The sequence below is a fragment of the Alosa sapidissima genome, chromosome 4, assembly GCF_018492685.1.
Source record: "Alosa sapidissima isolate fAloSap1 chromosome 4, fAloSap1.pri, whole genome shotgun sequence".
NCBI classification, from domain to species: Eukaryota; Metazoa; Chordata; class Actinopteri; order Clupeiformes; family Clupeidae; genus Alosa; species Alosa sapidissima.
The window spans coordinates 11,955,505-11,982,804 of NC_055960.1; the positions used below are offsets into that span (position 1 = coordinate 11,955,505).

A 27,300-nucleotide genomic window follows, 5' to 3' on the forward strand; every position below is an offset into this window, starting at 1 on the left:
CAATTCCACGGCTTGTGTACATAGTAAGGTGACAACTGTTCCCATTTTCAGAGACATATCCGCATTTACTTCTTGCTTATATCCGTTCATTTCTTGCATTTATACCAGTCGTTTGCCTGCCTTCTCCTGACTAAACCTCCGTGCGCTCGTTCCCTCTGAACATTGCAGGACGAAACTCAAATTTGTTCCCTACCCCTCCCAAAACAGCCTCCCGCCCCTTCAGGAGTGCAAACGTGGATAAACGGGCGCCGTGTCTGTCCAATCATATCTCTATACAGTAGTTTACATGATGATTGGCGCTGTATTTAACCAATCGCTTAAGAAAAGGGCGGATCTTCACCAAAAACCCACCCCAGTCTTGAGCCCCTGTTCGATCACCTTGGAAACCCCGTGTTATGGTTGTGTGTCAGTTTCGCTGGGTCCCGCGGTCGATGCCGGCGAGGAGGGGGATGGGCGCCACTGCAAATGTTGAGGATCTGAGATAGAATCACAGCCTTGTAACACAGAGAGCTGTACATACCCCTTATAAATATCTACTATAATTAATATAAAATTGCATAATAAATGGGTTCAACTAAGGGGGATTCAATATAGACAATCGATGGAAGTACTGTGTTCAATGCAGGACTGGATTTAAAACTTTAACCCTCTGCGAAAGGGGCATTAAGAAGTTTGCTTGGTAACCCTGGAGAGGGAGCTACATTTCGGCTCACTGACAACAGGAAACACCGAGGTCGCAAATAGAGGCCTATTTGTCTGGGTTCATCTTGATGTGGGAATATTCCAAGCTTTACAGACAGCAAAACAGGATACACCATTTGAATTTGATTGGAATGCCTCGCTAGGTAAGTTATTGTGATTTTGTTATGTTGTACTTGGGTATAATGGCCAGTTTTAGAATTTATGCAGCAGGCTTGTGGGAGCTAAGTTGGTCTAACGTTAACGTTATAACTTAGCTGGTTGTATTTGCCTTCAGTATTATTGAGTAAACACATGCTTGCTGATGGGACTTAGCTAATATAATACCTGTTAGTCATCCAACTGGTCTTCAAGACTTCAAAAAGTAAGTAAACACCATAAAGTCATGTTTAGTTTGATTTGTGACATTTAGCTACAGTTCATGTTCGTTCAGCTAGCTAACAATTAGAAGCTAGCAGGCTAACCTAATAGATGTCTTCATAAGAATTTTCCTCCAGCCCTGTCCTCGTGCATTGTATTTGCTACATTTCAATAAGGTTAATGTTACTGTAAACTTAACTACTTTGTCGGTGGTCTGTTTTGTTAGCCTAACCTTGTGTTTCGTGGTTTCATATCATTTTGGGTAACTTTGTTGCAGTCATGTTGAAACATATCTAACATTATAGTGTAGGTCACTGCATGGAGGCAGTCAACATATTTGTTGAGATTTCTAGTTAGCCAAGGTAGCTAACAATGTTTCCATATATTGATAAGGTCAGGCAACTTCTTTGTGTCTGTTGTTCTTGTGTCTGGTGTTAGTTTGGGTAAAGGGGTATTTATTCTTTCCAGCCTCACACTGGTAGTTATAAAATAGAGAAAACTTGTTTCGTTTTAGAGAAAAAAAACATTTGACTGTTGAACATGGAGTTTTAAGGGCTGAGCTTGTGAGGGTGGCTAGGTGGCTTGCTATGTGGTGTTGAACAAGTTGTTATTCAGCTTACCACCACTTAGCGAGTTGGCTTGCACCTTCCTTGGCTGATAAGGTAGTCCTTAAGCCACATTAAAATGTTAAGATCTTACGACACCACACCACATAACTGATTGATTGGGGGTTGAAATGCATACTATTGAGAGGAATGATCTCTAATGGTTGAGTGTGATACTCAACCAAGGGTTAGCATTAGCTAACTTGAATGTTAACTTTTGGACAACCTCCAGTTGATTGTGTTCTTAGCTGCTTTCATCCTAATATAAACCAGACCTGACCCAACTCCGCTATGGTTAGGGCCTTCAAGGTCTTTATCTCCTCAATTTCGTGGATATGACACGTTAAGAAGCACACATCATTTATATACACTTTAGTTGTAATTGCCTGGCATATTACTATTGTTCTGTACAACAATATCGTGTGCAAATGAAAGACATTCGACATGTCTTTCTTAGATTAGTTATTTTTATATTAGATATTTGCCTCGTGTTGAACTTTCCATTTTATGCTGGCTAATAGAAAACCCAACTCTCCGAGCGGTGACTTGCTTTTCTCATTCTTTTCCTCCACCTCCCCCATCCACCAACCCCCAACCTCTGCGCCGGCGATGAGAAATGGGTGGTATTTGTGAGGGGAGCTCGCGTTTCCTTTTTTAGCCTCCATTTTTATTTCAACAACAAGTGAGTCGAAACGAGGAAAGAGGCCGAGCTCGAGCCCCCTCTCGGCCTGAAGTTCTTCACCAAATGTTCAGCACATTGGCCTAGTTGTGGACACCTCACTAGAAGTATCAGCATTGGCAAATAACGTTACATAACCACAATTCGACCATTATTCGATTATGGGACGTTATTAACATCGCCCTAATGGTCAAACTTGTTCAAGTACCCATTTTAATTGTCAGGTGAACCTGTGTATTAGTATTGAAATCGTTACGACACGTTTTAGTCACATTCTCGTCCAATGGGGAGGAAGTATCCGAAAACTCGTATGGGAAGTAAATGTTTGTGAAATAAATGTATGGTTGTGTCCAATGTTGGTCCTGCGTGTGTTATATGTTACACTGTTGCTCTAATGTAGCAAGCTTGTAACTTCATTTCGATTTCTAGCAGGACCCCTGTAAATTTGCCTTCAACAATGGCTGTCCAATGTATTGCCTGTGTGAGTTGAGCGTCCTATCGGAGTCTGTAGCAAACACCACATGTCCTTTCTACGTGCACGAGAAATACCAAACATCGACGTGTAATTATTAGATGCATTTGAACTTAATTAGTGGTCGGACACTTATCAAATATGTCACATTGTGTGTCCAGGCGCATGTCGCGTTAACATGGCTGCTCACGAACGTCCAGTACCTACCTTATATTCGTGTACACAGGGAAAATAACAAACATATTAATCGCGTACATTTAATTAGATGTTGTGCGGTCATCAGTAAATGTGTGCTGAACCGCTTAGTTATCTGTCAGTCCCATTATTACTGTCTGGTTGTAGTTTGACTTGGATCGAAATGTGGTGTTTCGAGCTCTGGCCATGTCAGCATTAGGGACTAGGCTGATCTGTTTTTTGACCCAAGCCTTGCCGTCTCACATGGTATGAGAAGAAACGTATTCAAACTGGACTCGACTATGTGTGTCTGACCAAGGGGCAAACAATTGTAATACTGGGGTTGTTTTACGAATGTAGAACGAATCTAGTCCACGGCCCTCACCACCTCCGTGTCTCTCACAGGCGGAGCCGCGGATGATTGGCCCCGGCATCGCATTCCCTGAATATGTTTTCGTGTCTTATTTTAGCCGTCGCTACTGCCGTTTTGGACGCGCTTTGCCGTTTGAAACCCGAGCTCCCTCCTCTGACCCTGTCCCTTATCTCGAGTAAACCCCGCTCCCCTCAGTGGAGACAAAGGAGAACTCATAGTCTCAAAGAAATAAGAGTCTCCTTTCAGCAAGTAAAATCAACGAAGGCATTCGGTCCAAATGCCAATGGGGTGACCCGAATGAATGGTCTCTTTTAAATAATTAAACAAATGTGGAGTGGTTTTGTGACGGTGTGAAAGATATACCCACAGAGCAATCGTCATGTTTCCTTTTTTGACGTGGAGAGAAAATGTCAGAATTGTACAGATTGGGGTAGAGAACTTTTTTTTTTTTCCAGTTTCTGTCTTGGTTTCATGGCTCTGTTTCCTCTTTGCGCTGAGGGTGCTGTTGTATAATCTCGGCTTGGATTTCCCTTTATCCTTGTGTGTCTGTGTGCGTGTGTCCTTCCCCCTAAACTGGGCCTCTTGGGCTTTCTCTGAAAGTTTCAGTGTTGAAAAGGAATGCTCTGCTTGAAGGGCAGAACTGGGTATGGTATATACTGTTTATAATAACTTAACTATGCGCCAATAACACTCTCTGAGACGTACAATTCTTGTCTCTTTCAATATTGGCTGCCAGTGTGTCTGATTTGGTGAATTTGGGCAGCAGCTTGACAAATATGGGGAAGTCTGAAATGGTACTTATCTTGATGCTAAGAAATTTCAAGAAGCTATATCCACACACACACATACACACACACACACACACATGCAAACCTACGCACCCTCACTTAAGGCTGTGTTTGAAACAGGATGCTGGCCCACTTCCAAAAGAGACAAGATTCCAGCACTGAGCAGTCGAGGTGGGGGAGGGGGTGTCAGGAGAGAGGGAGGGAGGGAGGGCAGGAGAGGTAGGCATTCAGAATCAGAAGACTTAGTTGTTTACCATTTTCATTCCCTCTTCTCAGGCCCCATCCACTTGTGTGTGTGTGTGTGTGTGTGTGTGTGCGTGCAGAGCAGGTGTAAGCCTGTAATTAAAATCACGGCCTTGGCGTCTTCCCTTTTTGCTGAAACATAGCTTTTCAAGAAAGGATTTCACACTGTCCACTGCCTGATACACTTATTATATCTAAAATACAATCCCTAATGTTTATGTTCTGATCTGTCTGTACTTGTTTGTTTGATGCACAGTTATCTGCTGATTTGACACTGAAGTTATTGAAATATCAATTTCTACTTGCTTTCTTATCTTTGCAGACAAACAAATTAGGCCACCTTTCTGTTTCAGTGCCACACCACAATCTTGAAAAGAAACTTTTAGTGCCAGAGTCATGACCTAAGTCTTTTATTGGTTTAAAATGTTTTTGTTTTTACCTTTTGTTGCTCCAGTCCAGTACAGTTTCTGTCATAACGTTGATGATATCAAATATCAATGTGCTGCGTTTGAGGCATTCAGGAAGTGGTTTATTTGGGCTGTACTTAGTATTGTGTTCCGGCATGACTCATCCAGCCTTGCCTTATCAAGGTGATTTTGTTTTTTTCATTTGGTGTGTGTGTGTTAAGTGCTGAGTGCTAGTCAGAATGTGAAAGGAAAGGCAAGATGTTTTGTGTAATGGTGTACATTTTTGTAGCTTTTGGTCTACTGTTTTTGTAATGATGATCGTATGTGCTTCTCAGCGGCTGCTTTTGCTGTGTGTGTGTGTGTGTGTGTGTGTGTGTGTGTGTGTGTGTGTGTGTGTGTGTGTGTGTTCGTTTCATTGGCTCCTCTTGTAGAACAGGGTTAAAAACAAGTCGCTGTGACGCCCGCCTCCCTGCTGCTGTCTGATAGGTGCAGCTTTAGAGCCTTCCAGCCAATCAGTCGGCATCTTTTCTCAGCCCTGAGTTTGCACTGAGGGAGGTGTGTGTGTGTTCTATAACAGCAGAGAGCAAATGTTCTTGGTGGAATAAAAGGAGGGTTCGGGGTGGGGGTGTGGGAAAGTGTTGGAAGAAGCGGTGCAATCTTTTTGTTTCCAATCCTCTGGTCTAATCTCCGCACCCCTCCTTCTATTTGTACCTTGTCTATTCTCTCCGTGTAGTTTTCTCTCTCTCTTTCTCTTCCTCTGGCTCCTCTCCCTCACTCCCATTTCCTTCCCTGGCTGAGATTTTTTAGTCTGTAGTTTTCTCCAGGTTGCACAGTTCAGTGTGTTCCAATCTAACACTTTTTACAAGTATTTTCATCTGTTTTGCCTCCTAGATTGAAGGGATTGTGCAACTCTCACTTGTTTTATGTAAGCAGGTTGTTAGAACATTGCAAATATGCAACACGTACTGAAAAAGGAAACAGCCTTGCTCCTTAAAGCTGATTCATGGCTCTGTGAACCAATCTGTAATGTCACAAAGGTTTTCAGGGGGGGGTGGGGTCCCTTTTGGTGGTGTTGTGATAGATTATTATTCAGCATGTGAGATCACAAGGCTATTTTAAAAGAGACAGAACTGTGTGAAAACAGTGTAGAGTGCCCCTCTATCTCAGCTTAATGGTTAACCAGACCTCAAACCAAAGAGGAGAGTGTTTTTCATCATAGCCAGGCACTCAAAAGATTCCACCTCGTTTCAGTGGAACCTGGTGAGACCTGTTGGCCTGTGAAAGAAAATGATGAAGGACAAGCAACAGTCACATGGCTCAGCCAATTGCACTATTTTATTGTTAGTTCTTTTAAATACACTTAAAATATCCTCACTATCCTCACTGTTGAACGAGTGATTAAGAGAAACCAAAAGAGACAGACAGACGGACAGATTGAGGTGGAGAGGGGGAAGAATGGGAAATCTCATGACCTTCCACCCTTGTTTGCATATCCTGTTCCTCTTGGCTGAGTGGAAGTGGTTGTTCCAGGTCCCCTATGCGTAAAAGGCGCTCGACTGAAAGGTGTTGTGCCATGTCTGTCAAACGGGGCCGCATTTGAATAGAGTTTGGCAGGTGGAAAATGTGAGGTCACGCCAGTTAGAGGTCACATGGTCCGGTCTGGTTTGCAGCGGAGCAGACAGGGGACAAGGGTCGGGCCACTGCGAACGCTGTGGCGCTCTCTGGCTCTTGCAGTTCACCTCTTTCTCCTCTCCTTACCTTTGTTCTCCAGAGGTCACCATATGGTGCGATTTTCCTGCCTCTTGTGGGAGCTGCTGGTCAATTATTTAGACACTCACACAAGAGTTTGTTGTCACTCATATTTGTGTTTGCGTGTGTCTTTTTCTTTCTTTCTTCCTGTCTATTTCTTTCCTTCTTACTCTGTACTAAAACATCTCTCTCTGTCTCTCTGTCTGTCTGTCTGTCTGTCTCTCTCTTTCTCTCGTGCCAAGGCTGAAATGTTAAGGTTCCTGTGTGGTTGTGTGTGTAGCTGAGAATAGCAGTGGAGGCTGTCAACTTCTCAGACATGCGCACACACACAAAAAACCACATAGGCTCTCAAATACCAGTGTCCAGCTGTCAGACACAGCGAGGACCCTTTGTGTCCATTATGCATTATTGTTTGTCTCTTGGTCTCTTGGGGTTGAACAAGGTTGGGTGGTGTGTGTGTGTGTGTGTGTTTTGAGGTCTGTGAAGAGAAAATGTTGTTGGCGAACAATGGGGAATGTGATTAAATAACAGAGCCAATAGTCTGCGTCTGTCTGTGGCATTGCTGGCTTACAGTCTGTGCCTTCTCGCTTTTCTCCTGCACTCTGCTTTAGCCCCTCTCTTCCCCCTGCCCCCCTTTCTTCTCTCCTCCTTCTCATCCTCCCTTTTTCTCTCTCCTCTTCTCATCCCCCCCATCTCGCTCTCCTTCTGTCTTCCTGGTCCATACAGCCAGACATTGTTGTGCTAATGGGTGTTTGCGATGTAGTCAAATGACTTCTGGGTGGGAGAGATTGTCAAGTCACAGACACTGACATACTGCCAGGCTAAGGGATGGCAGTACACAAACACTGTGTCCTTCCCAAAGGGTAAAGAAATAGGCTAGTTAATGTAGGCTATATGGCTATATAGTCTAGTTTTGAGAGACGGGCGTTCACCACTGTGACTGTGGTTAAGTTGCAGGTCTCTAGTGAACATTAGGCTAGTGTCCCATCAAGCCCTATCTGTCCTTTAGGGTTAAATATGAAAGTTCAGAGAGAGGGAGAACACAAACCATCTACTTGTGACATTTTCATCTTTTGTTTGATGTTTTTCACTTGAAAATTAGGTGATTTTGCTGTCATCATTCATAGCAGTGTGTGTGTGTACTGGAGAGAGCGACACTGAGAGCTATTTTGGTTTCTCTTATTTGATTATTTCTGAGTGCCTGAATTGCATGTTGTTTTTGTCAGGCTGTGCCTGCTGTCTGTCTCCCTCTGCTCTTGTTCTCCGTCTCCCTCTTGTCTCTCTCCCCCCCCCCCCCCTTTCTCTTCCTGTCGTACTTGCCCCCTCCTCCTTCAGTCACTCTCTCCTCCCCCCTCATATTCCCAGTTCTCCCGTTCGGTTTCTCTCTCTCACTCTCACTCTCCCCTTACGTGAGTCGCCAGGGAGATGGGCCACGTATGAATAATTAAAACATTAAGAGGAATCTGATTATTTGTTACATGGCATGCCTGTACTAACTGTTCCACTGCCTCGTCTCGTGAGCAGGCGACACTGTCTCAGCAGAGGAGACTGCACGTCAGTGAATGAAGGGAGATGGGTAAATCCAGGGAAGGAGTGAAACAGAGAGGGAGGTGGAGGGGGGTTGAGAGACAGGGAGGGGGAGGTGAGAGAGGAAGAACGAGAGAGCAGGAGAAGGAGTAAAGATTCTGTGCTGTTCACTTCACGTCCTTTTTCGCTCTCTCTCTCTCTTCTCTCCAAAATGGCCTCTGTTCCTCTGAAGTGAAAGGCGTGTGTGTGTGTGTGTGTGTGTGTGTGTGTGTGTGTGCGTGCGCGTGTCAAAGAGTGGTGGTAATCTGAGCCCAGTATTCAGGAGCTGGAGGGAGGGAGGGCGGGCGAGAGCAAGAGCTAGGGAGGCCTTGAGACGGGGGAAATTCCCAGCGGCCATCTGAAACGTCGGGCCGCCTGAAAAAAAGACACACACAGACACAAAATGCCCCCTAGAATGAAATATTTGCCACACCTGCTTCATCTGGTCAATTATCCCACTCTTGAAAATGAGTTGGGCACCAAGCAGCACCTAGCATACGGGAAGCCTGAGCACACGCACACACACACACACACACACACACACACACACACATACATACACATACACATGCACACCCACAACACTCACGTACGCATGCATGCACACCCACAACACACATATTCTGTTGCCTTTTTGGACAGGCTGTATTTGAAACAGCTTGTGTGATTTACCCTCCTCCCTCTCTCCCTCTAACATGTCTCTCTCACTCTCCCTGTTTCTTTCTCTCTCCCTATCGTCTTCTCTCTCTTTCTCCTTCCCTCCCTCCCCCCCCTCTCTCTCTCCCTCCCTCTCCATGTCTGTCTCTCTGTCTCCCTGTTTTTTTCCTCTCCCCGTTTCATTCTCTCCCTATCTTCCTCTCTTTCTCCCCCTTCCTTCCTTCCCTCCCTCCCTCCTCCTCTCCGTGCCCCCCCCCCCCACACACACACCACCACCCGCCCCATCTAGTGGGAGCTACCAAGTCCACTGGCCTGATCTTCACCTTGACTCAGACGTCTCCATTAAATTTTAAGGTGTAGAATCTCTCTGGACACACGACGTGGACAGAGGCCAACTGTATGTCCATGTTTGTCTCTGGCTCTAGGTAGGCTTTTGGGGGGTGTAGTGAGTGCGTGAGTTGCTGGGTAAGCTTACTGCACTGCCACTGTCAGTCAGGCAAGCCTCAGCAGAGAATGTGATGGTGGCTGCTGGCTGGCTGACCTGCTTACGAACTTTATTTGATAACATCTTCATGTGTGCGCTTGCGTAAAACCTTTTTCTTTCTCTTTTTGTTCCCTATCCCTCACAGGTTTGTTTGAATAACCCTTTTGTTGAAGCCGGATTTATCACCACAAATTTTGTCCTTGAATGCTCATGATCCATTTATGTCTGGGTGATTATGTCTGGGTATTTGTGTCCTATATGCGAGTGTTTAAGGGCATACACAGCGTCAACATTGGGGCCCATGGCACTGCCGAAGCCAGCCTGTCCCTCAGGGGAGTGAACATTACTGCTGCTGAGACTGATGGTGGCAACCGCCTCTGTAATTAATTAATTTTTTCCCCGACCGACCGACCGCCCACCCGCCCGCAAACAACAATCTGTGCTGTTAGGTGTCGGCTAAGGAGGAGGCTATAAGCTTAGGGTTGACTGACCACAACACATTTCCTGAAAGAGGAAAAAAAGAAAATAGAAACCCCCCACCCCCCTCGTCCCAACACCCCCATCCCCCTACTGTGATTTCTGTGGCTCAGGGCCGTTTATGCATTACAGGCTAATGAGAGAGAGGGAAGACTGTATGTGTCTGTATGCACAGCCTCTACTGATGTGAGCGCTAGTGTCAGATATGATCAATGGTGGCCATGGTAGTGATGGGATTTTCCACCCTTGTGGTATATAAGGGCTGATCTGAATTTGGTCTGATTTGTGTGCTCGAATTTTTTTGTCATTGTTTTATTTTTAAAAAAAAGCGTTTGTCTCTGCATGTCAGACTCCTTTCCAATATTTATAATTCTATTTTGGGTAAAACACAAAACGAGAAAAATCCTCACTTCAAACCACAACTCTCTCTCTCTCTCTCTCTCTCTCTCTCTCTCTCTCTCTCTCTCTCTCTCTCTCTCTCTCTCTCTCTCTCTCTCTCTCTCTCTCTCTCTCTTTGTGGTGTTTATCGTCTTCGAAGACCTTGTCCACTGTAACCATGGGATAATAGCAACTGTATCTATGGAGATTGCCTTTAGAACGGCGTGCATGCGGGGGTTGCTGGGATTTGTGCTGCTCTGACATGGAAAAATGCCGTCGACGCCTGACCAGCTTCAGCCTGCCTACTGAACACAGCTGTAGCCAAGGCGTCAAAGAACAGCACTTCTGACTGTAACATCATGTCCTGCTTAAACAAAATCACTCTGAAAGGGCTCCCATTCCTCTTCCTCATATTATGCGAAAACTGCACAGAAATATGGCAGTTAACCGTGCTGTATTGCTGTTGTTTTGATGGTATTTGTGATTACTGGTAATAGCCTAGGCTAACCATCCTGAATGTTTTTAAAGTCTGCTTTTGCCAAAGCAATGTTGGTGGTCTGCTATGAAGACACGGCATTTGGCGCTTGTCCTGTGCGTTTGAATGTGAATGTGTGTTTCATAACAGCTGTTTAAATAGTCACTGTGAGTGGGTCTTGCTGTGTCATGTAAGATCTTTCATTTCCCTGTTCCCTGTGTGTGTGTGTGTGTGTGTGTGTGTGTGCGCGCATGTGTATGTGTTAGTTTTGTTAGGCTACTTTGTGTGTGTGTGTGTGTGTGTGTGCGCGCGCCAGTGTGTATGTGTTAGTTTTGTTAGGCAACTTTCAGGTTTTGTCTGATTAAAGTGTCTACGTCATTGTCATGAGTGAGTTCATCATGGATTAGCCCAATGCAGATTCTAAGAAGCACATGAATCAAGGAGACGTATGTGAACGTGTATGCTGAGTGGTGCAAGAGGAGCGGACGGGGAGGGGGGGGCTATTTGCTGTGGGTCACTGTTCCACTGGAAGATCATATGACAAGCAACCAAACCTGGCACAGACATGCTCTGTCTGGAGTCACAGTGCCCCCTCAGGAGGCTTATAGGTACTGCACCCAACAGCCCAAAAAAACACCATCTTACCCTGGGAAGGGGAAATCCAGATTAGTGTGTCTGTGTCACCTTCTTGTTTACCCACTGAGAAGCAGCCATAACCAAGTTGCTCTGTTCATTTATGTTCAGCTGTAATTCAGAGTAATTATGTGTCATTAATGTGTCCACATTGGTTTTGTCTGATTTTTGTCTAACATGTTTTATGCTTTGTCCATGTCTGGCAATATTTGCCAATTTGTCCACCATTGACCTATATCTTAATGTGCATTGTAAAAGGCATATAACCGATTGAGACATCTGTACCATGCAGGGCTATTCTCAGGTAGCTTAGCCCTCAGGCTAGTGCTAGTCATGCCTGTGGAATGATGTCATGTGGAATTTTAGGGCAGTGGCCTTGCCTCTGAGAAATGCCAGAGACTGAGAGAGAAATAAAAGAAAGAGGTCTTATGGTCCTTAACTCTCAGAATGTTAGACATGAGCTACTGGCTTTGTCTTGGGTCAACGTTGTTGCTGATAAATTCGTGTGTGTGTGAGTGATTGTAATTGTCGAGGCTGCGTGTGAGACTGTCTCTCTCAGTCAGTGTTGTCCCACGGCCATTGCTCACAAGCCGATGGATGGATAGCTAGCTTAAGCCTACACGACACGTACATACATGCTCATACAGATAATTTTTTTTAATGACCGCCCATAACTTCAAAGTGCAAGTCAGCTTGGCCTTCATCCTATGCCTGTCTAGACTCCTGTTTCTCCAGCTGCTTTCAGATATAGCCTCCACAGTATATGCGGAGCTTTGTCAAATGGAGGTCCGACCCATCGGGTGATTCAGATATGATTAGGCTTGGGTATCGAATATCGAGGATTGGTTGGAACCGGGACTATCTTTGCGATTTTCCCGGAATCGTTCAAAAGTTTAAATTTCGATTCCTAGTTTCGATTCCCAGTCCGCCGACCGGAAAAAGAAACGGCTGAACACCAACGAAGAAGCGCATAGTTGATAGAATTAAAATTCATGGAGAATGTCAGACTATTTAATTCAGAAAGCAGGGTTCCCGCGGATCCTTAAAAAGTCTTAAATACAACTGAATTTTCGAATAAGAGGTATTAAATGTGCGTATGGGACCGCCAGCGAGTGCAAGAGAGCGAGTGATGTCTCCATACCAGTTTTGTGTAAAACGCAATTGTATAAGTGACTAGGCTATTAGGCTACGGGAGGAAGTGTAGTGGTTGCAGAGTGAAGATGTTTTTCACAGGTTTGGTTAAAGGTGTGAAAACGGTAATAATACAGTAGGCCTATGTACAAAATAATATGCCTGATGTTTTCGTGGTGTAGCTGAGGCCTGAGAGATAGACAGGTAGCCTACGTGGAATGAGGGAGCCTATGGTAGAATTAGCGGGAGAAAGAGTTATAAGCCAGTTAGCGATAGGTTGGCCATATGTTCGAATTTAGGCCGGACATATGGATTTTAAAAGCCCTGTCCGGCGCAGCCTCAAGCCAGACGCTCATTTGTTCTCCTTTTTGGAGTTGCGCTTGGCATCTAAAGTCTTTGCTCGGAAGCAGCATCGTTTCACAAACTATGGACGCGAAGACTTCGCAATCAGGAGGAAATACTCTATATGTTAAGTTGATCTGTTTGCATCTTTCCAGCGTGTGTTGCTGGCCTAGCCTAGGGAAGAAAATATCTGTCTAAGTTATAATAGCCTACCTGTAATATCTGCCAGCAGCTTGCTTGCCAGCGTTTCCCAGTAGGCTAGGCCTACTTAGCAAAAGTTGTGAAATATAACCACATATTTTTTGAATGTCGGCGACTGCTACATAAAAGAAATATGTGCGTTCATAATACGTGCGTGCTTGAGATGAAACCAGCAGTTTTCAGCAGGATCATGCGAGAAGGACCTGTCTCTTAATTAATTTAAAACAAGTCAATGGTTTTACAATGTTTCAGTCAAGCTTTGGTTGGTTTAGATACAACTGGTATGCAAAATGTAAAGTAGTGGATTAACTTTAATTTGCTGTGCTGCATATGAGGGTGAAATATAGCTAATCCTGCCAAGTTTCCCTTTAATATGGTATTAATATGACTTTGTTTCTTTTAACTTGCATAAAACACTGTCCTGCGGCTTATACACAATGTGGCTAATACACAGGAAAGTACTGTATGTGTGAACGACACCGACGCACATTAACAGAATCTCTGTGGTTGAACTGGTTGAACGTGGTTGAACACACACATAAACAGAATCTCCTCATGTTCTTCGCTTCGTTCACACAAGCTCATTTACATAATGTCCGTCGAAAATACTTGGAGGGCAGCAGTAGAACAGCCGGCTAAGTTCGGACTTCCAAATGACCTTATGTTGTTCATATATACGGCCCAACCGCTTAACATCCGCAGAACCTCCGGTCTTACACGTAGGTCTCAATGCAGCTTCTGTCTTCACCTCTACCCTTGTCTTTGAGTCAGGCTTCCTTTTGGCTGTGTACATACTCTGCTTTACAACACTCATCTCTCTCTCTCTCTGATATATAATTTTATTTAGTTTATTTCTTGGGCTCTATAAAATCTCTAAAATGGCTCTCTCTCTCTCTCCCTCTCTGTTTCTGCAGGTCTCCCCATGTCCGTGAGGTGCTGCCTGCGGCATCGCGGCGCCCCACCTCAGGAGTGGTCTGTCGCTGCCATTCGCAGCCCCTGATCCTTCCCCCTTCCTCCTCCCTCTCCTCCTCCTCCCCCCCTCCCCCCTCCCCCCTTTCCTCCTCCTCCTCTCCCACCGTCCCTCCCCCTCCCCCTTTCCCCCCACTCCCCACGCGACGCTGTGCTGGACGTCATGAGCATAGCAATCGCACTGGGAGTCACCACACCTGAGACACCCTACGCAGACATGGCCGCCGGATCAGAGTGAGTCGAGCGCCCGTCACATCCTGTCCCGTCCCTGCCCGCGCCACTCCAATCCTATCTAACCCCTGCTGTGCTTGTGTGTGTGTGTGTGTGTGTGTGTGTGTGTGTGTGTGTGTGTGTGTGTGTGTGTGTGTGTGCGCTCTGCCCTTCTTCCGATCAGCTCAGTGTTTCAGGGGCAAAGCCAAGCGGGGCCAGGCGACCAGTGAGGTCATTCTAGTGCATAGTATTCTACTCAGCCTGGGAGAAAAGACAGAGCAGAAACACCCTTCTCAAAAATGCTTAGATAACAATCAGTCTTATGTTAGGTTATCCAAGAGCACTTCTCCCTTATCACATACACGTGTGTGTGTGTGTGTGTGTGTGTTTCTGTGTGTGTTGTGCCCTGTCCACCCTTATGTTTGGTTTGTCATGACTTGAGTGACTGTCAACTGTGGTGTTTATGCCCTTGCTGTGTGTGTGTGTGTGTGAAGGGTGAGTGAATGTCAGCTGTGGTGTTTATGCTTTTGCTGTGAAGGTGAGGGAGCGGCAGCGGACAGGGAGAGATGGGGAAACAGGAAATGGTGCCAGCAAGTTGGAGAGACGGGTAGAGGTGTTAGTCAGAGCGAGCGGAGCGGAGGCCATTTTGTTTTAGAGAGACAGCACTTAGAAACTGCCAGAGAGAGAGAGGAGGGGCCTTGATTCCAGGTGCGAGTTCTGCATTCCTGAGTCCTCCAGGACTTCCTCTAAGGCCAAAGGTAAAGTTCCTGACTAGAGGCATTCAGGCACCACATGGCCACCCACATAGTTCCTGGCTCTAAATGTCACAGAGGTCAACATGGGTTGTGCAAGTTCTTCTCCAAACAAGTAGCTGACCGCTGTCTTGGGCGTAAACTCTGGCTCTATAGGGCATTTGAACGTCAGCGGTATTCCAATACTGACTAAAAATCAGACATTAGTGACTAGCATATAGGCCAGGCTAGCCTGCTCTCATCTCCAGTTACCCTACATTTTAACTACACAAAGGTGAAATATCTGTAAGATTGACAGAATCCTTTCCAAATAATCATTCCCGTCACCAACGACCTGGTAGGACAGGGCAAAAGTGGAGTTGGATTCTATTTCTGCGAGAGGTTTCCCGAGAGCCAGGGAGCAGCGAGGTTGGGTCTGGCTGGATGTGGTTTCGTACAGCAGCTGTGTTCAGCAGAGTCTCTGCTCAAGGGGAAGGAGGAGTTGCATAACATCATGGCCGCAGACATTCCATTCACTCCCCTCTGATTCACTGTGCTCAGGCAGAATGCTGGCCCAGTGTCATGGGGCCCCCTTGTGCCTCTGAGTTGAACTGCGCTGTTTTTCAGAAAAAGTTACGTGACACTGGTGGGTGTAAGCAATACTGCTCAGTCACCATGGGGGAAACCATAAGGTCATCTGCATATTTACATGGTGCATGATTTTGTTCTCTTCTTTTAGTCATTTTGATTGAGGTAGAGACAGTATTAGCTTTTGATTATATAGAGACCTGTGAAAATGCCCTTGCAGACCCTGATGTCCTACAACTGTCACTTTAATCTTCACTCCTCATCAATTGTTGTGTTTGTTTATAACCCCCCCCCCCCCCACAGCCCTGAGTCAGTTGAAGCGAGCCCTGCAGTGAACCAAAAGAGTTACTCCAACCACAGCTGTGGCAACGTTCAGAACCATGGCTACCGCGGACTGCCCTATGCTGTGAGTACCGGCATGGTCCCACCCCACTCCTCCTCCGTGTAACTTTAACCAAACATTGCCATTGCCATGCCACGAATGCCTTTGGTTGTACCCCGATCGTGTCTGCTGAAAGACTCACTAGCCCTGTGCCTGACTTATGCCATACTCTAGCTTGTGCACTTTGACCTTTTGACCTATGACCTTTGTAGCACTGATTTATAATGGTTCTGCCTCTGCGCTAGCCCTGTGCCACTGTGAATGACTGAATGAATGACTGCTCAACAAAGCCGTGAATGCCTTTGGTTTATTTTTTCATTCCTTGTCGTTTCCTTCCCTTCCAACTCCCCCCCCAACCCCACTCTTGTTTTTTTGTTTGTTTTTGTTTTTTCTTTCTGTTTTTTTCCCTCTTCCTTTTTTCTCTCCTCTCCTCTCTGTGCACTCCCGCCCTCCCTCCATCCCTCCATCCATCCATCCCTCCATCCCTCCCACCCAACCCAACCCTCCGTTCCCGCGTTCCCCTGAACACCATTGTTTGAAGATGCAACAGTCTTCCGTTGTGTGTTGTCAGGATCACAACTACGGAGCCCCACCCCCTCCCACCCCTCCCGCCTCCCCACTCTCCCAGACCATCATCCCGCGGCTGGAGCTCAATGGTGTGGCTCGCGGCCGCTACCAGTCCCCTCACGCCCACGCCCACTCCCACGCCCACCCCCGACCTGACCAGGAGCACTCGGCCGACAGCGAGACCTCGTCCGAGGAGGAGGAGGAGGAAGGTAGCGTGCCCAGCGCCTGGTGCCACTGCAGCCTGACGCAAGATGGCTTCCTCATCAAGTGCGAGAGCTGCAGGTGGGTCACTCCCGTTAATGATCCAGGGCCCCGGTCTCTGATGATAAAAACTGAAGTCCTTAGCCACGTGCTTGAGTTCAAATGGATCAGGCCATTGAAGATTTTTAAAGTCAATAATTGTATGTAACGGCCTCAAAGTTTCCGATAACTTCAAGCATAGTGATTTTCCTAATAAAGCGTGGCCTAAAAAAGCAGGGACTGGAGAGGAAAGCAGTGTAGTGGTATTGATAATGGGTCGGTTTTTTGTACATGGATAAAGATATGACATAATGTTTTGGACTTGTGTTGATGGATCCCTCAGTCTCCATCCCCATGTCGTTGACGCTGATCTGGTGTTCCTCTCTCGGCTGTAATAACACACTGATTGTGTTTTGCAGGGGTCTAGAGAGGAGGAAAGCATTAGACGGACAGCGCAGGAAAGCAGAGAATGTGTCCGGTAAGATGACAAATGACCTTCCTCTTAGACACACAGGGCTGGTTTCATATACAAGATTACGAAAACTTCAAGGAAAAACGAAATTTCTACGAAAATCTTCATTGAAAAAAACTTTTAGTCTAGGACTAGGCAAATCTGAAAAAGACGTTTCTGACCCGTGTGTGTGTGTGTGTGTGTGTGTAGGTGGGGAGAGTAGTGGCACGGAGAGTGGGGACGAGGAAGTGTCGCCCTCCACGGTGTCGTACACGGCCACTCAGCACACACCCACCAGCATCACGCTCACGGTCAACCGCGTCAAGCGAAGCAAGGCCAAGAAGAGGAAGAAGAGCACGGACAAGAGCCGCACCACACCCAAAGCCAAGAAGATTAAGGTGCACAGCTCCCACTCACCCATGCGCACAGCAACTCACACACATGTATCGACTAGTAAGGTGAAGAGCCTATAGTCACGCACACGCATAGGCATTGATACAGTATGTATCCATTGGTATGTATTGTAGCGGTATAAGCGTCATAATGTTATTAGTGAAGGCATTGCAACTGACCATGGCTGCCATGGTTCTGTTTCGTAGGCTTTCAGAGAGGGTTCCAGAAAATCCATGAGGATGAAGGTGAGCTTTCATTTCTCCTCACTCAAAATCTTTGGCACAGTTTGAGAACCTCTAACATTATTACTATTATGCTAATAGTACAATGTGGGTACAATATTGCTTGTAGCCCAACATATCTATTCTAAACACACACACACACACAGAGAGAGACACATTTGAAAACATCCTAAAAAGAATATATACTGAAACACTCACGGTCATCTGTTTCCTTTCAGAACTCCACGACGGAGGCGAATGCGCTGGACGAGAACACGGTGGAGGGCTGGGAGACGCGGATCCGCCAGTGGACAGACCAGTACGAGGAGGCCCTGGCCAACCAGTACAGCGCCGACGTGCAGACGCTGCTGCAGCTGGCCAAGCCCAGCTCGCCCGCCCCCTCACCCGACACCATCAATCGCACCGAGCTGGCCTGCAACAACACCGTGCTCAGCTCCCAGATGCAGGTACGCCACCACACAGGCCTGGCTCTCAGCCTTATAGGATTAGCGCACTTATGTGGCCATGTGGCCACCAAATATGGATATATCTTGATATATAGATAAATAAATAGACAGATTCACATACACACTATATATTTATACATATATATTGTGTGTGTATATTTTTTTCTGACCTTTCTCGTGGACATGGAGGAGTCCGTTGCATATCATGTGAAGATATCTATTGATGTATTGATATAAAGATTGATGTATAAATATCATAATAAGCTTTAAGTAAATCCAAAATAAAGTAAAAGAAACCCACATGTGAAAGTGTCTCTCTCTCTCTCTCTCTCTCTCTCTCTCTCTCTCTCTCTCTCTCTCTCTCTCGCTCTCTCTCCTCTCTCTCCTCTCTCTCCTCTCTCTCTCTCTCTCTCTCTCTCTCTCTCTCTCTCTCTCTCTCTCTCTCTCTCTCTCTGCGTCATGTGTCTTAGTTGCAGGTGGGCCGAGTGACGCGTGTACAGAAGCATCGGAAGATTCTACGGGCGGCACGGGACCTTGAGCCGGACACGCTAATCATCGAGTACCGTGGCAAGGTCATGCTGAAGCAGCAGTTCGAGGTCAACGGGCATTTCTTCAAAAAGTACGAACCCACCTCCATCTGTGTGTGTGTGTGAGATGTGTGCTTTTGTGCACAATTATGTCATCTTTGATTGTGTCTGTGTAATGTGTTCTTTTGAAGACAATTATGTAATCTTTTGTGGTAAGTGTTTGGTTTCTTATGCACATACCGGACTAAACCCAACCCCTGTCCTTCCCAACAGGCCCTACCCATTTGTCCTGTTCTACTCCAAGTTCAATGATGTAGAGATGTGTGTGGACGCCCGCACCTTTGGGAACGACGCCCGCTTCATCAGGAGGTCCTGCACCCCCAACGCTGAGGTGGGTGGCAGTGTTTGTAGAATGCCTTCCTTCACAGCTCACACAGCGGGATGCGTGTAGTGTAGTGTAATGCTATCAACCAGTAGGGCTCTGCTACTTTATTTGTTAGTAATTCCAAAATCAGTGGTTCAGTTTCTAGGAAACATGCTTTACAGGACATGCTTTGAAAGATGGACAAAGTCTTGCGTTTCATGTGTACGGACCAAACATTAATCTCATTATCTCATAATCTCATCATTACTACATTTGACAGAGTGTGGCCGACTTTCAAATTAGGGCCCTTCAGTCTTCAGATGAATTAGATTATGTGTGCTTGAAACTAGCATGTGAACATTGCTTTCTCTCTCTCTCTCCATCAGGTACGGCACATGATCTCAGAAGGGATGATCCACCTCTGCATCTATGCCGTCTCTCAGATCACCAAGGACTCCGAAGTCACCATTGGCTTCGATTACGAGTTCAACAGCTGGTGAGTGACCTGTTCCGTCCACATTCACGTCCACTGCTCTTTAAGTGGAGTGGACTCTTTGTCTTCATCCATCAAATAAACTTCAATGGTCGACAAGTGTTTCACCTTTTAAGCAAAAGCCTGTAGGGATAAACGTCATGGATCAAACTCCACTTTACATTTGAACGTGCCAGATCTGTATGCATTGTAATGTATTGTACTGTACATTGTTAATCGTCATTAAGGACATTAGCAATCCCACAGCGCCTAGCTAATGAGAGCTTCTGGACACAAGCCTCCCATTTGACAGACTAATAATGACTTTGTCCCTCTCTCCCCCATTCTTATCTCTGCACCATCCCCTGCTGTAGTAATTACAAGGTGGACTGTGCATGCCACAGGGGCAACCAGAACTGCCCGGTGCAGAAGCACAACCTGAGCCCGATGGACAGCCTGCCGTCGCAGCCGGCGTCCGGTCCAGCGCTGCCCGTCCTCCCCGGTGCCGAGACCCGCCGGAGACGAGCCCGGCGGAGAGAGCTGGAGGGGGGAGGAGCCCCCACGGCCGGCTCTGACGACAGCAACCAGCAGCCCAATGGAGACGCGCAGGACCGGGAGCATGGAGCCAGCGATGCAGAGGTGTGTGTGTGTGTGTGTGTGTGGCTGTGCGTGTGGCTGTGTGCGTGTGGCTGTGTGCGTGTGGCTGTGTGCGTGTGGCTGTGTGAGTGTGGCTGTGTGTGAGTGTGGCTGGGTGGATGTGCATGAGTGTGTGGAGGGATTTGTGTGAGTGTTGTTGGGTGTGCGTGTGTGTGGAGTGGTTGTGTAAAAGAGACACACGCACATTTTGTGCTGAGGGGGGCCTCCTGAGTTCGGTCTCAAGGTGCCAACTTGGGCACATAATTATTTCAGATGGTTAAATGGTTAATGTGTGTGCCCGTACTGTCAGGGGTAGTGGGTACACTGTGCATGACCAGTGCTGTGTGAGTGATTCAGCCTATTGCATTGTGGGATACAGGATGGCCTGCTGGACGGAATGAAGCAGGAAGAAGGAGAAGAGGGCGAACTGGACGACAACGGAGTCCTCATATCAAGCAGACGGGTATGCTACTGGCTCCTCACCTCTCTCTCTCTCTCTCTCTCTCTCTCTCTCTCTCTCTCTCACACACACACACACATACACGCACACGCACACAGACACGAATACATTCGCACACAGTCATATGCATAAAAATACACAGTATTGTCAAATTGCACAAATTGCAACATATGCTGATATGCTATTAGACCCAAACCTACTACTATTCAGTGATAATCAGGTCCACACAAATACACACACACACACACACACACACACACACACACACTCCTAACACATTGAACTAATGGACTCTTCTCTCTGTCCTGCAGTCCCGGGAGGACCGCGCTGCACTTGAGACCATGGAGAGGCGGAGGCGGCGTGTGGTCCAGGGGGCCGCCGATGAGCCCAAGCAGGAGCCCGGCGCCCCAGAGGAGGGAGAGGTGACGGGCCTGTCTCCCGCCGGCCCAAACCCCACGTCCAGCGCGGGAACCTCAGGGGGAGTCAGCACGCGACGCACCTCCTACGCAACGGTGAGCCAACAAGCACCACCGCTGTCGTGTGTCTTCTGAATTTCAGCTATGAGTAGTGAACACACACACACACACACACACACACACACACACACACACACACACACACACACACACACACAGAGAGAGAAGCAGTGAATAGACTGGGAGCACATACAGGCACAAGGGGTCATAGGCGAACAAACACACACACACACACACACACACTCACCAGTGCTGTTGTGAAAAGCTGTACTTTTAGTGAATGTTGAGCAAATGTTCTCTTTTCCTATCTCTTTCTCTTTCCACTCCGGTCAAATGTCCTGTCTGTTGCATTCATAGAACATTGGTAATTATATTTGATCATGGTTTCTGACGTCTCCACTCGTTCGTTATCTCTCCCTCTCCTTCCTTCTCACTCCTGCGTCCAGGAGGCCCCGGTAGAGACGGACAGTAAACCCGTGACCGCGGCACCAGCCACCCCCAAGCCCCCTCCGGCACGTTCCTCCAAGCCGCGGCCCAAGAGCCGCATCTCGCGCTACCGCTCCGGCTCGGCCCAGCGGGCGCGGCGCCAACGCCAGGCACTGGCACAGCAGGCGGCGGAGGGCGCCGGAGGGGAGGACGGAGCGCCCGGGGCCTCTCAGGGCGACCTGGGCCAGGGCGAGGGGGCGCTCGGCGCAGGACAGGCGCAGGACGGTGATGGCTACGGGGGAGCGGGCTCCGGAGCCCTGGGCAACAAGGCCAACCTGCGCTACCCCAAAACAAAGAAGGTGAGAGTATGGACATGCTAAAGATTCAGGAAGGGTCATACGTCCAGCATACACATTTATCATAGGTCATCCTTCACCCTCACAATTATATATACATTCAATTAAAAGAATGGTGATGCATTATGTTTACTTATTTAAAGGGACAATGCACATTAATTACCATGCTCACTTTACACAAGTCCTTTATGTAAATGTGCCTGATTTGGCCATATGAAGCGCAACTCCACTCACCTCCTCTCACTTGTATATATAGTTTGCATTTCGCTTTGCACAAGTTTCCTTTGACTTTATTAGCTCTCTTGACCTTTAACCTCTTCCCCCCTCCATCCCGCTCAGTACCTGGTGACCGAGTGGCTCAACGACAAGATCCCGGAGCGGGCGGAGCCGGAGGCGGAGCGTCCGCTGCGCATCACGACAGACCCGACGGTGCTGGCCACCACGCTGAACATGCTGCCGGGCCTTAGCCACGCCTCGCTCATCTGCACCGCCCCCAAGCACTATGTGCGCTTCGGCTCGCCCTTCACCCCCGAGCGCCGACGCAGGCCCCTGGCCGTCGACGCCTCCTACGGCTCCTGCAAAAAGGTCAGAGGTCATCCGTTGTTCAGGCCGTCCAATCGGTGGGGACGAGCTGGGGGGGACACAGGCGAGGGGTTTCTAATAAATGTCTCACAATAGGGCAGACAGGGAATGTGAACAGAACATACGTTGTCAACTTAAAGCTTACTTTTTTTTGCCCAATGGGCTTTTAGTCAGATTTTTTTAGTCAAATTCAGCCGATTTCCCCTCACATTAATTTAGCTGTTCTGTAGCTGTGTATATGCTCAAAATAGAGTGGTAGGAAACTATTATAGACCCTTTCAACAAGGTAAACAAAAACAATGCCTGAACATTCTATTTGGGCCCCAATCTACTTCCTCTGCATTAAGATAACACATGGAATGTTAAAAAGGAAGTCTTGTGGGGCCAACTATGATGCTGATAATGGAACTCTCTTGAAAGGGTCCATAGCCAAACAACAGAATTTGTCATTTAACTTCCTAGCAGATTTTATACTCAGTAAATGCTCTTTAACTTATTTAAATTGATTGCATGGCTATGGCGTGGTCTGGCTCATATAATTTTTCTAACTTTGGCGTGTATGGTGTGTGTGTGTGTGTGTGTCTGCGTGTCTGCAGAGGTGGATAAAGCAGGCCCTGGACGAGAGCAAGTCCTCCTTGTCCCCGGAGGATAGCGGCGTCTCCAGCTCTTCAAACCAAAGTAACGGCAGCTCCTACCACCCTTTTAAAGCCGGTATCTACACACATCTACACACCTCTCAAAGCCATTATGCTCAGACATTACATTCTTGCTGCTGCAGCCGCCCTTCTACCCTGAAAGGGACTGCTCTTGATAGCAAATCTCTTTGAGTTGTTTTATTTTTATTCATATGTGGCAGGTTGTTAGATGATAATGAAGAAGATGATGATGATGATAGGACATACATATGACTGACAGTTGTGTAAGATGATGATGAAGATGATGATGATTTAAAAAAAAAATCTCTCCCTTCCTGTCACTGCAGAGTTGAGTGCGCCCTTCAAGAAACGAAAGTCCAAGCATGCGCACGAGATGTTGAGTTCGCCCCCCGACAGCAGTGCGTCCGGCAGTGACCTGTTGCTGCGGCCGCTGTCGCCCATTACGCCACCGCCACCCTCGGACCCTGGGCACTCGCTGCGGCCAGCCCTCAGCACATCCTGCGCCCTGTACCTGGGTGCCGAGGACGAGCAGCAGAACGGCGCCACCATGCCCTACTCGCCCCTCACCTCGCTGCCCACCAGCCGCTGCAACACGCCGCTGCAGTTTGAGGTAGGACACAACACACTCGTACACACACACACACACACACACACACACACACACACACAGAAACGTGCACACACATATACTCACTCACAGAAACGCGCACATGCACACACATACGCACGCACACATCTGTGCACACTCACACACTCGCACACACACAGTGCCAACATGTCAAGGCATTTTATTATAGCATGCATGCAAAACAGCACACCTTAAACATGCCGTATTTAAGTGTGAGCAGCAGTGAATGTGATTAGTGTTCATATTTTCAATTCTTTGCCTCCAGAACATCTCATCCCCAGAGGCTTCCCCAGTACACCGGCCAGAATCTCTGTCTCCAGAGGTGAGTGTCTGTGTGTGTGTGTGTGTGTGTGTGTGTGTGTGTGTGGGGCGGCATGTCTTACCACAGGGAATACACATTCTGTCCAGAGAGGAGCAGCTGTGTGTATCTGTGGGTGTGTTTAAGAGTCTTGCTTTTGGAAAATACAGGGAGCACAGATGTTTGGCTTATAAAAATGTAAATGTGATTGCTGTCCTGATGTAACCTAGCGTGTTTGTGTGGGAGAGAGTTATAAGCATGCTTAGCAACTGTTCTCTCTGCCTGTTCCCCCTTATGTTCAGCCTTGCCTGCGGTCGGACTTTGACTCCATTCGCAACGCTACCTTTCCTGACCTTTCCATGACCTCCAGCTTGGACAGTCCTGTCCCGGTGCCCGAGGACTTCCCCGCCGTCTCCCCCTCACCCCTTAGTCTCTCCGGTGGAGGGACCCCCCTCACCCCGGTGTCCACGTCCGCCCCAGGCGACTCCTCAACGGGCACGCGGTCGGGCGAGTCCCAGGCTCGAGAGCAGGCATTCAGGACAGAGTTCAATCTCATCTACGCGTGCTCTCCCCTCAACGCCAATCTAGGGGAGGGCCTTGGCCCCCGCGGCCCCCTGACGGACAGGCGGCACTCCCAGTCGGAGGGCAGCTTCTCACCTGCGGAGTCCTACTTCGGCGCCGTGAGTGGCCAGGGGCTACTCTCGGAGACGGGGGCCGGGTCACTCTCACCCTATCCAGAGCCACATTACGGGGGCGGGTACCCAGACAGTGGCACCCCCCCTCACCCCAGCAACCCTCCCCAAAAGAAGAAGGCAAGTGGTTCCCTTCCCACTGTTGCATTGATTTGCAGCTAGCATTAACCATTGTGTTTGCTGTTTTTTAAACTGAGGAAACGTGGGCCTTAACAGAGATGTTGAGGCGTTCATGTTAGGAACTGATATGTAAATCGGTTTTGGCTGCAAGTCTCACCCTGTCCTAAAAATAGAGAGAACAACTCTTGGTTCCTCTTTTGGAGATGATGGTTCTCATTTATCAAGCAAGCACACTTCATAACCCTGAGTGTCTCATCTCAAAGGTCATCCGTAATGCTCTCAGGATTTCTACGCTCACTGGCTTTTTATTGCGCAGTGAAAAACCTTTCCACTCTGTGTGTGTGTGTGTGTGTGTGTGTGTGTGTGTATGTGTGTGTGTGAAAGGCCGCTTGATAAATTAGACCCAGCCATCTCCTCAAACCGATCCGAGCGAGCTTCTCTCCCGCTCGTCTCTCTGAGACTTCATCTTTGTATCTGCTCTAGCCGTCGAATTCTACTCTGTGCCTCTCTCTCTCTCTCTCTCTCTCTTTCTCTCTCTCTCTCTCTCTCTTTCTCTCCCCTCCTCCCCCTGCCCCCCACACACCCACCCTTCTCTTTTAATACATTATTGCCAAGTCTCTCTCTCTCCTTTTCCCCTTCTCTGTCCTTTTGTTATTTTCCTAAGGCAGAGGGGGAACGTGATCACCGTTAGTCAGCTGCCAGGCTGTCAGCCTGGTTACCAGGCCCTAGCTGTAAGAGGCCATTGCAAGCCTATGCAGAACATGGTGAATATACTCGCACTGACCAGCTACCTCTTAGAAGTGTGCATGAAGATGTTCTGTTTTTTTTTGTTTGTTTTGTTTTGCATTTGCATTCAACCCAACACCATTATCTTCTCATGCCAACGAGCATAGCACGATCAGCTCTGGGATTATATGCCATGGTGATTTATACTCCCGATGTCCACAGATACATACGTGCTTGGTTCAGCATTCCTACTCTTTTGATCAGAAAGGGAATTTTTCACTTTTCATTTGTCTGTCATTTTTCTCATGGTGTGGGGTTGGAGCCATTCAATGCCCGGTCAGAATGGCTCCTGGTGATGCTCATAATGATCCAGCCATCTTGCATGTATGTACACACACACACAAACACACACACACACACACACACACACTGCACAGATAAACAAATGTACACACAAACTCAACCTAGATTTAAGCCTATAACGATGTTGCCAAACCTCATTGAAACAATACTCAATTACTCAGAGATGGATCTTTTCATTAGTCTCAGAGTCTTTCTCATAACACCCCTACACAAGTATCTCTGAAATTGCCGTTATAAAGGAACTATTCCTGTCAAACTCTGCTTTTTGAATTGTTGTTAATTCACACATTTTTCCAGTAGAGGTCAGTAAAGCTGGCCTTAGAACTCTTTGGATAGCAACTAATGAATGAGCCCTAGCTGAACTCATATATTCTTAATTTACCGAAGTCATATTTCATGCCAAAGATAATGGAAAAAGGTCATTTTAAAAACATGGGCCTTCAGTTTTGATGGTGTAAAAAAACAAACTCTTGCTTTTCTCTTTCTCTGAAGGTCACCCTGTATGTAGAACATCCACTCTTTCACTACATAGTGCACGGCACAGTGAATGGTGGTTAGGGCTGGGACAACGCGTCGACGTAATCGATGACGTCGACGCAAAATATGAGCGTCGATTTGTCAAGCATAACGTGTGCTGCTAAATATTTTTAATTTTACACCTTCAGTGTTTTCGATACGTTGACTAATCTGTGGCTGGGCACCACGAAATCAAAACCGGCCACCACACATTGATGTTCTATGTTGTAGGCTACATTGGGCTAAATTGCTATTAAATCCGCTTAGCATCGTGACCATGCTGCACAAATTTGTTCAAAACCGCTGCATTCAAGTTAAAGTAAACTCTGCTAAGGTCTTATCACAACATAGTACATTGAGGAGACTAAACGAAGTTAAGTTACAGTATGCAATCAAGCAGTAGCCCTATCTCAAAGCTAACGTTAGAATACTGTTTGGATGTCAAGTTTAGCATGCTTACTTGCAGCTGCTTGTATTACTCAGGCAGGGCTCATTTTATTGACTCTGTTTGCAAAATCCCGATGGAAATGGAAAAGTGTTTTCTAAGACTCAAAAGTGCTTGTCCAAAGGAGAAGTACGAACTGTTATTTGAACTAACTACGTTATGAATTGCATCCACACATCAGCAGCCTTTTAACTGTGTTAATGTTAATTGCAAGGATTCCCACACGAACGTCTTAAAATTACAGGCACTCAATTAGACATACCTACTGAACTTTATTGAACGCTACCTCTGACTAAGAATGCATTACTTTGCACTTGTAGTTACTTGCACTTCAGTCTTTTATTTTGGAATCTTAAGAGCAATAAACATATATTGCAATGTTAAAGAATTCATGTTTTTTCATTCAGACATGTAAATAAACATGTGTAAGTTGTTATTAGTGAAT

The 27,300-nt window shown here is 47.0% G+C and overlaps 1 protein-coding gene across 10 annotated transcripts in view; it reads left to right on the top strand.

Annotated features, from left to right (window-relative positions):
• Positions 1 to 392: 392 nt before the first annotated feature.
• The window catches only part of setd5 (SET domain containing 5), a 38,389-nt gene continuing 11,481 nt past the window's right edge, over positions 393 to 27,300 (top strand). For 2 of the 10 annotated variants that reach the window (XM_042090510.1, XM_042090509.1), the window contains exons 1-21: positions 395 to 845; positions 13,808 to 14,096; positions 15,695 to 15,797; positions 16,315 to 16,622; positions 17,000 to 17,058; positions 17,242 to 17,429; positions 17,631 to 17,669; positions 17,885 to 18,112; positions 18,583 to 18,731; positions 18,913 to 19,030; positions 19,390 to 19,499; positions 19,850 to 20,114; positions 20,491 to 20,574; positions 20,883 to 21,083; positions 21,494 to 21,832; positions 22,169 to 22,414; positions 23,008 to 23,122; positions 23,394 to 23,677; positions 23,961 to 24,017; positions 24,296 to 24,805; positions 25,474 to 25,569. In XM_042090510.1, coding sequence (XP_041946444.1) covers positions 14,026 to 14,096; positions 15,695 to 15,797; positions 16,315 to 16,622; positions 17,000 to 17,058; positions 17,242 to 17,429; positions 17,631 to 17,669; positions 17,885 to 18,112; positions 18,583 to 18,731; positions 18,913 to 19,030; positions 19,390 to 19,499; positions 19,850 to 20,114; positions 20,491 to 20,574; positions 20,883 to 21,083; positions 21,494 to 21,832; positions 22,169 to 22,414; positions 23,008 to 23,122; positions 23,394 to 23,677; positions 23,961 to 24,017; positions 24,296 to 24,805; positions 25,474 to 25,569 — 3,570 coding nt within the window. In that variant the 5' untranslated portion in view covers positions 395 to 845; positions 13,808 to 14,025. Of the gene's footprint in view, positions 846 to 13,807; positions 14,097 to 15,694; positions 15,798 to 16,314; positions 16,623 to 16,999; positions 17,059 to 17,241; positions 17,430 to 17,630; positions 17,670 to 17,884; positions 18,113 to 18,582; positions 18,732 to 18,912; positions 19,031 to 19,389; positions 19,500 to 19,849; positions 20,115 to 20,490; positions 20,575 to 20,882; positions 21,084 to 21,493; positions 21,833 to 22,168; positions 22,415 to 23,007; positions 23,123 to 23,393; positions 23,678 to 23,960; positions 24,018 to 24,295; positions 24,806 to 25,473; positions 25,570 to 25,853; positions 25,916 to 27,300 lie in introns of all 10 variants that reach the window. The other 8 variants (XR_006031389.1, XM_042090513.1, XM_042090511.1 and 5 more) reach the window with 8 other exon arrangements.